At 45.6% G+C, this 8,846-nt stretch overlaps 1 protein-coding gene across 1 annotated transcript in view; it reads right to left on the bottom strand.

The window, feature by feature from the left end:
- Window positions 1-641: 641 nt before the first annotated feature.
- Window positions 642-8,846, bottom strand: part of EXOC4 (exocyst complex component 4) — a 411,272-nt gene continuing 403,067 nt past the window's right edge. The window contains exon 18 of the mRNA XM_065856603.2: window positions 642-1,985. Within this exon, the coding sequence (XP_065712675.1) occupies window positions 1,748-1,985 (238 nt within the window). The 3' untranslated portion in view covers window positions 642-1,747. The remainder of the gene's footprint in view (window positions 1,986-8,846) is intronic.

Below are 8,846 nucleotides of genomic sequence, written 5' to 3'. Positions count from 1 at the left end.
AAGGTGAGGCAGAGCCTCAGATTATTAAGCAATTAAAACCAAAAGGAATCAAAAAGAGCCTGACATTAGGCCACAGCAGCCCAGTTTGAATGCAGAGCTCCTCACACATCCTCCTTATCTCAAAGGGTCTGGAATCTGTCTCACATGTACCAAGCAACTTCTTTACCTTCCTCCGAAGTCTGGATATGGAATAACCTGCTTTCCTGTATCTGCACTGCAGCACAACTCAGTGTGACAGCAGGTGAATACAGATCTCATGTGTTACCCCAGAAGGAGCCCACATCATCATACATGTTACCGTGGTGGAGTTCTCTCACGCAAATTCATCAAGGAAAGGAGGGAACTCTTGTAGTTAGTGGCCAATATCGACATAAGAAAAACTGAGTTAATGAATAAAATGAAAATAGAAACCAAAAGAAGATTCGTAACTACAGAACTACTGCATTCTGCTTTTATCATGGTGGTCGAGAAGCTTCTTGTCCACTTTGCCCGTGGTAGCTGGGGATTCTGATCCAGAAGCCCACTTCTACAATGACGCAACCTTGGAGGACACTATGAATTCGGACCTAGAAGGGCATCTTTTAAATACCATAAAGATAACAATTTGTAAAAAAAAAAAATCCAGACAAAGCACCAGAGCCTTTGAAGAGTCTTTAAACATCCTTTAATTTTGCAGTTTCAATACTGACACACAAGCAGTTACACAGAAAACCTACCTCAGGACGCGAAACTCAGCTGGATCAACAATTTACTTGAAAATACAAGTGCAATTTATTCTCGATTTGGAGGGATGGCATAAACTCCTTAGTCCCAGTGAATAAGGAACCTGTTACCAGGTGGTTTATAGGGGAGAAATGGTGACCTGAGCCCACCTCAGGCTGCAGAGCTGTGGGCTGCTCCTGCTGATCGTTAGTGCTGAGCTACACAAGCCTGCGTGTCCTTCCAGTACATCAAACGACAATTACAAAATATCTTTTGAGCTGGAGAGACTCAGAAAATATATTCAGAAGAAGAGAATTAAGTTTTGCTGTTACCTTATATTGGCAATTTTCTCCTACATCCACCATCATCCAGTGCAGTATGTGCTGTAGAAATGGATGCCATATGGCTCCGGGATAATGAAAAAGTAGAAATGGAAACAAATGGTCCCGTGTTACCTCCCACTATGAGAACTGGGTTATTGCTATCCAAAGGAATAAGCAACTGGTGGACACAGCAGAAAACTTAAATGCATCTACACCTGTCGTGGAGAACAGTACTGGCAGGGCTGAAAAAGCTGGAACAGCTTCAAAACCATCACGATCCCATACCTGAGCAATAGGTCTGTGCTTGATGGTCATGGTGCTGTTTGCTTCAGTGTGGTCTGAACTTCCACTGAAGACTCTGACCCAACCCAGTGTGAAATCTCGTTCCCCACCGCGCCGGAGGGAGCAGTTTGATTCACATCTCTGGGCAAAGCAGCAGCAACACAGCAAAGCCAAATATCCCACCCAAATCTCCGCCAGGATTCCTGTTTCCGCTGTGCAATCCACTCTTGGGAGAACAGGTTAAGGAAGCATTATGTGATTACACATCAAAACCCTCAAAGCAACCCCAAAACCAAATCTCAAACATCATTTCCCTTCTCACTAGTACGATGCCACCCAGAAGATAAGCGCTTTTGCCTTGGATTATGGGAGAAACGCGGAGGCTTAGACCTGCAACCTGACAGCCCCTGCTGCTCGGTTCATCTGAGTGATGGAGCAGATTACACGGTGGTGATTTTCTTGTCCTTGGTGGCTTGTTTGATAGCAGCCTGCTCACAAATGATCTCCTTCAACCGCTGCAACCTCATGTTCTGCGTGGTTTGGTCTCCCACACCCGTCTGGCTCCGGTGCAGTAAGTTCAGGGCATAGATATATTCCAGCTCCGTGTACTTCACCCCTTGATCCACCACGAGGTTTAAAAGCTCATCTGCTGTGTTGTAGAGCATCTCGTAATACTGCCTGAAAAGCAAGGAAACAAAAAAACCACACTCTGGTGAATAGCGATATATGCTCTGGATCTTTATTTCTGGAGAATAACATCAACTGTTACTGTTATTCAACAAAACAAACAAACAAACCAACCCACAAACACAAACAAAAAACCCCCACTCTGGTGAATTGTGATCCTTGATGCTCCAGATCTTTATTTCTGTGGAATAACATCAACTGTCAGTTTTATTCAGCAGTGCCATGGGCAGGGGAGGCTGTGTCAGCTGCTGCACAAAGAGCACAAACATTCCTATGGAACGTTAGGAGATGCCAAGCGGACATGGAGAACCATAGAGTCATTTTGGTTGGAAAAGATCCTCAAGATCATTGAGCCCAACCATTAACCCACCCCTGGCACTGCCCCATGTCCCTGAGAACCTCATGTCCGTCTGTCCAACCCTCCAAGGATGGTGACTCCAGCACTGCCCTGGGCAGCCTGTTCCAATGCCCCACAGCCCTTTGGGGAAGAAATTGTGCCCCAGATCCAACCTCAACCTCCCCTGGTGCAACTTGAGGCCGTTTCCTCTGCTCCTGGTGCTTGTTCCTGGGGAGCAGAGCCCGACCCCCCTGGCTCCAAGCTCCTTTCAGGCAGTTCAGAGATCAGAAGGTCTCCCCTCAGCTCCTGTTCTCCAGCTGAACCCCCAGGTCCCTCAGCCGCTCCCATCACACTTGTGCTCCAGCCCCTTCATGTTCATACACAGGGGAGCAAATCACAAAAATCTGCTCCCCACGCTCCCCCATACTCAGCTAAAACACAAACTGCGGGCTCCTGTTTCCTCATAGTTAATGTCAGATGTCACTATTTGGTATCCAGCATGTAGAAAACAGTATATAAATACACATTCATAAAGATACATATACATGGTGATGTACAGATGTATATCTAGTCACTCGAAAGGGAAGGGAAGGGAAGGGAAGGGAAGGGAAGGGAAGGGAAGGGAAGGGAAGGGAAGGGAAGGGAAGGGAAGGGAAGGGAAGGGAAGGGAAGGGAAGGGAAAGAAGGAAAGGAAAGGAAAGGAAAGGAAAGGAAAGGAAAGGAAAGGAAAGGAAAGGAAAGGAAAGGAAAGGAAAGGAAAGGAAAGGAAAGGAAAGGAAAGGAAAGGAAAGGAAAGGAAAGGAAAGGAAAGGAAAGGGAAAAGAATCATAGGGTAGGGAAGTGGAGTTCTTTGCTCCTAATGAAACCTTCTTGCAGAGAGATGCTTATACGGAGCATGGGAAGAGTTTCAAGCCCAAAGCTCCAGAGACCTCCAATGCTACTGAGACACCAAGTTTGAGAGAAAAAGAAATTAAATAATGCAAAATCAAATTAGAGACAAGAGCCAAGTTGCCTCTTTTAATAAGTAAAAGATCAGCAGAAGAGAAGGCATAATACAGAGGCTGCGGTGCAGGCTGGTTTAAATTAAAGTAAAATGGCATTAGTGAAAGAATAGATTTCCAAGGAAAGGAATTAAGCAAGTACTTACGGGAAGGGAACGTGTGTCACAGGCCAGGGAAGCGGCGAAGCTGTTCTGACAGCTGCCAATCCAGCCAGTGCAGAAAAAATGGGACATGGGACTGGATTATTTCCCCTGACTCCACAGCCCAGAGGGAAGAGGTAAAACCAGCGAGAGCTGCTGGGGTCCTTTGAGATATTTTGGTTCTCCCCTTCTTTTATAGCGCAAACTGATCAAGGTTTGAAACTGGAAGAGGAGCGTGTGACTCTCGGAAAGCGCTGCCCAGAGGTCACGCAGCAGGAGGGGATTTGGGACTCCGGTCTTCGTGAATTCCTGGCACAGCCCTTCCAATTCACACAGCTGCGCTCCATGCCTCAGTTTCCCCATCTGCACTAAGGGGTAAGATCTGGTGTCAGGAGTCTATGGTTCAGATCTCACCAAGACAAAACATCCCGTCTAGAGGCAGCTGTGATAATGTAAAGCTTTACAAGGCTCCAGGAGGGGTTTCCAAGCCTGGGCAGACCCTTCCAGCTCAGGGATAAAGGGAAGGTTTTTGCAACAGACTCCACTGCAACAAGCAATGAACCTGTGCTAAAGGTTTAGGTCTGTTTGGGGTATCAAAACCAAAAAAAGGGGTGCATGGGTGGAAAGTTCCCCTTTTCCTGGGGGAATTGGTTAACTTAATAGCTTCATACAGATGTTATATACCCTTGTAAAGGAACAAGGATCTGAAAAGCTCAGGAAAGGAAAAGTGAAAAGATTCCTGTCTGCACGTATCACATGGCAGTGAGGGCTTGTTTCAGCCAAACAGAATAACAGAATCACAGGATGGTTTGGGTTGAAGGGACCTTCAAAAGTCACTCAGCTCCCCCCTTGCCATAAGCAGGGACATCTTCACCAGCTCAGGTTGCTCAGAGCCCTGTCCAGCCTGGCCTGGGATGTCTCCAGGGATGGTTCATCCACCACCTCTCTGGCCAGCCTGGGCCAGGCTCTCACCACCCTCAGGGCCAACAATTTCTTCCTCATGTCCGACCTGAATCTCCCCTCTTTCAGTTTAAAACCATCACCCCTTGTCCTATAGCAACAGGCCCTACTCAAAAGTCTGGCTCCATCTTTCTTACGGGCCCATTTTAAGTGCTGAAAGGATGCAATAAGGTCTCCCTGAAGCTTCTCTTCTCCAGGCTGAATTAATAGCCAGCGCTTCTTCAGCTGAAGAGCAAAGCGAGGCAGAAATGGACCAGAGAAGCCAAAGAGGAGGTCCCTCCTCGCTTCTGCAGGAGGACAAGGGCGGCCGCAGTCTAACCCTCAGGTCTTGGTGGAATAAATGATTAAAAACCCAAGCGCAGGGGCTCCAGGAAAAGTTATCACCTCCTTCCCTTTCTCTCCTCTTTGAACGCATTAAAAGAGCAGTCGGAGCAAACCTGGCAAAGCTGCATATCAAATTCCTCATGTTTTTCGCTTTGCAGGCTCTGAGGTCTGGCTCAGCTGTGACTGTGGAGCGCTCAGCGCGCTGCCAGACTGCAAATCACCGCAGCAACGGCCGTAACCAGCCGCAGCAAAACCACACGTTCGAGACGTCGCAGGTCTCGCCTCCGTTAGCGCGGCCGGGCTTCCGAGCTCTGCGTTTTTCTCTCCTCTGTCTCCTTCAACATATCGCCTGCTGCTGGGACCTGAGAATTTGCTCCTGCGGTTGAATTTCTGCACCAACATAACTGGTGTTGTAAGGTGCAAGGGAAGAAAACTCCAAAATCATCGATTCAGAGGACATTTGAGATCCAGGCTATGAAACTCCCGGAGCTTACGGAGGACCAGTTCACCAGCATCGCAGAGCTGCCCGAGAAGGTTTCGAAATGGGCTCTGCTACCAGGACACGTTGTTCCTTAGAAGCAGGGGGTAAACGGGGCAGAGAATTTTCTAAATGAGAATGCTTCCCTTAGAAAAGAAAGGGAAATGGTGCAAGCCACTTGAGACAGGCTTGGTAACAGAACACCAAATCTCCCTGATTTACTACATGATAAAAGGGGATGTTTTTGCAGCTTGAAAGGCTCAAAAGGATGGGTGATGATGGGGGAGATCTTGCACATCCCTGTATCACCTGCTGTTGCAGAAGGCATTTGGGTAATCCCCCCGAGCTACAAACTCATCAGGTTTGGGTAACACTGAATCACCTTGCATCAGATACTGATTCCAGTTCCCATGCCTGTGACAGGGGACCCAACAGCACAAATGGTGGTCCCCCAACAGCTGCTGTCTCACCACGTATGACATGATATGATTCACTGCTCTGCTCCCCTCGACATTCACGTCTCTTGTTCACTCAGTGATGCCGATAGTGCTGAATGAGGCCGGTGTTTGACACAGGGACTGAAAATACCTTTGTGCCTCAGACAAGAAGCATTTTGGTCCCCTGCAGAGCCACAGCATCGAATCTTTGCTTTTGATAAAACATCAACAGCAGAAGCTGCAAAACCTTGGGAGGATATTTCTCAGTACTGGATTCAGGGAGGGGGAGACTAAACCCAACCTCATCGCCAATCACAGGCACTGATTTAGCAGTTTAATTGTTAACGATGCTAACGTTGAAATATTGGCGTAACAACAAAGCCCCAGCACTCTCCTGAGACACACATGGAAAACTCCCTGAGAACCTCTCGGTACGGAAAACCAAGGCTTGGATGAGGAACACATGGCCCGTGTGCCCAATCCACCTCCTGCCATTCTTTAAATCTTGGCTCCTCTTGCAGGTAGACACAAAACAAATGAAAAACCAGCAGATTTCACACTGTTCTGGGTGATAGAGGCCCAGCAGAGGCTTGGGCTCATCAAATAATGTTGGCGTCACTGTAAACCCCCAGCCAGAACTCCTTTTTCAGGTAAAGCAGGTAGATGGACATCTAGTTACAGGCAGCAATTATTAAAGCCCTGTGGGTCAGTAGTCTAAGGATGAGTTTTAATTTCAGCTCCTCTCTTTAGCGATAGTCCTGTGAAGCTTATGCTTGAACTTGACACAATGAAATAGTTGTATGTGGGACCTTGCAGAAACTCAGATCCCAAACTTGAACTTGGAAGATTGGGGTAGTTATTAAGATGCTTCAATACACAGTCAGAAATCGAATATAAGGTTAACTTTGAGAGTCTTGGCAATATCTCCAATACAATCATATGCACACTGTGTAGACAAAAACAACAGTCAGTTGCCAAGGTGAACACCAAGATTTAAGAAACATCGATCACCTTCAGGGAATTTATGCTGAGCAGATGCGAAATGAAATTTTTACCTTTGCCAAATCTGGCTGGATTTTCAAGAAAATGACAGAAAAGTGTCTTGGATAGGGTGATGTCCCTGAGAAATGGCAAGTTTTTGTTCCTAAGTGTAGGACTCGTGGGCTGCCCAAGGGGACAGAGCAGCTTAAAAGAGGAAGAAGCAAGAACTAAAGCTGCTCCATCAACCAGACCCATCCCCAGGCAAGCTCAGCATCGCAAACCCGTCTTTACCCCATGTCCTCCCACCCGCCTTCCTTTTCCGCCCATCCCAAATCCTGGACTCCTGAAGAATTCCACTGCTAATAAACACGACATTCATCTGTCACTCTTGTCAGGATCAGATTATTTTTTAATTAAAAATTTCCTACAAAATAAGAAAGGGAGCAAGCGAGACAGCCCGAGTCAGCGAAAGGTATGCATTTTTAATTGGGTGCAATTAAAAACCTGCCGCTTTGGCACGGCATTGCCTTCGGCCAAACCCTATTTGCATGAGTAATTATTCACTCCATTACCAAGTCTGCTCAACTTTGCCTCCCTTGTCTTTGAAAGTATTAATAAATATTGATCAGACACACTCCTGTTTGCCTTTGCCCAAGAAGCTCTGATGGACTCATCTTCTGATGTTATCAAATAATGAAATATGAAAGAGTGAGTGGGATGAGCCTCTTGTTCTGTGATTTTTTATTTAGGCTCTTCATTTTACTTTCAGAAGTGTATTTGTCCCTGCCATTATAAATGCTCTTTTGATTATGAAGAGGAGGTTGAGAAAAGCAAGTTAGTAAGGGATGGGGGAAATGAATGGATGACAGGTGAGGGAAATCTCTACTCAGTGAAATGCTTTGTTTTTTTAAAGTTGAGATTTAAAGCCAGAGAGAAGAATTAATATTTATCAAAAGCTGATTCTATCATCTGACAAATAGGTTAATAAATAATAATAGCAGATTAGCATAGCTAACTGAAAAGCAAATTTGGCTTCCCAAGCCTTCAGTTGGCTTCCATGCGAACACAGACAAGCAATGAAGATGATTTATCCTAAAAAGCTCATCAGCCTGGTAAGATCCTCCCCATGCTCGGCAGTGAGATATTTGGGGTAAGAAAAGATCAAAGCTGAACTTACGGGGCTTTACACACCTGAGTATGAAGTTACAAATGCGACTGATGGGAACGAAGCGACTTGGGTGACTCGCCTCGGCAGGGAAATCTTGTTGTTTGTATGTTTATTCGCACAGTTATTATTTATTTGTATTAAGCCAAAAAGCATAGATGGGGATTCTTGAGTTGACCTGATACGACAGATTTTTAACACATAAACGTGGTACAGGTTCTTACAGAGCATTTGCTATGGAAACAGCAACAATTGCGGTTGGAAACATTATTCTGGCTCTGAGGCTTTAGCTCTTTAGGATGGTGAATACCCAGCCAAACTCTCCAGTTGCGTTCAGCATCAGTATTGATGGCCATATTTTGGGGAGCGAGGAGCAAAGGACTGTCTAAGGTGTCCAAAGACCTTACTATCCCGCTCATAGAGGATGACAAACTAGTTTTGATGGCTTGTATGACAAAGATCTGTTCTTTTTTTTAAAAATAAACCCCATCCTTACAATGCTCCTTCATGCGATTATCTGACATCACGGCAAGTCAACCAACCAAGCCATCTGTGACCTGTTCTTCCGGCTGTTGGCAATGGGATTGGGTTCAAGGTTTCTGAACTAACCCTTGAATTCTTTGGGTATTTTATTAGGACAAACACACACCTTAGAGCAAATAATGTCTAATCCAAAGCCCAAATGCAACTATACTCCTTCTACTGCCTTTAGCAACCTCCAACCAGCCCAGGAAGATCTACCATCGTATGAAGAACATCTTTGTGCTAAGAGCAGATAGGGAAGGATAAATATCACTGCTGGAAATGATTCCCAAGTGAAAGACAAAAACATCCCATGGAGAAACCAAAACTGAAGAAGCAAATTAACACATAAACCAGTTTGTTTGGTTTTTTGTTAAATAGAAGCTTTAAAACAAAACACCAAGTTGCCAACAATGAAGCCATTTTGCAAGGACGCATTCTGAGTAGCTACACACCAAAAAAGATGGTCTCTTCAACTCCATCCTTGAAGAACAAGTGAGAAAATAA

The sequence above is a fragment of the Patagioenas fasciata genome, chromosome 1, assembly GCF_037038585.1.
Source record: "Patagioenas fasciata isolate bPatFas1 chromosome 1, bPatFas1.hap1, whole genome shotgun sequence".
Classification (NCBI taxonomy): Eukaryota; Metazoa; Chordata; class Aves; order Columbiformes; family Columbidae; genus Patagioenas; species Patagioenas fasciata.
The sequence above is the reverse complement of the archived record's forward strand: the minus strand, read 5'-3'. Positions and strand labels throughout refer to the sequence as shown.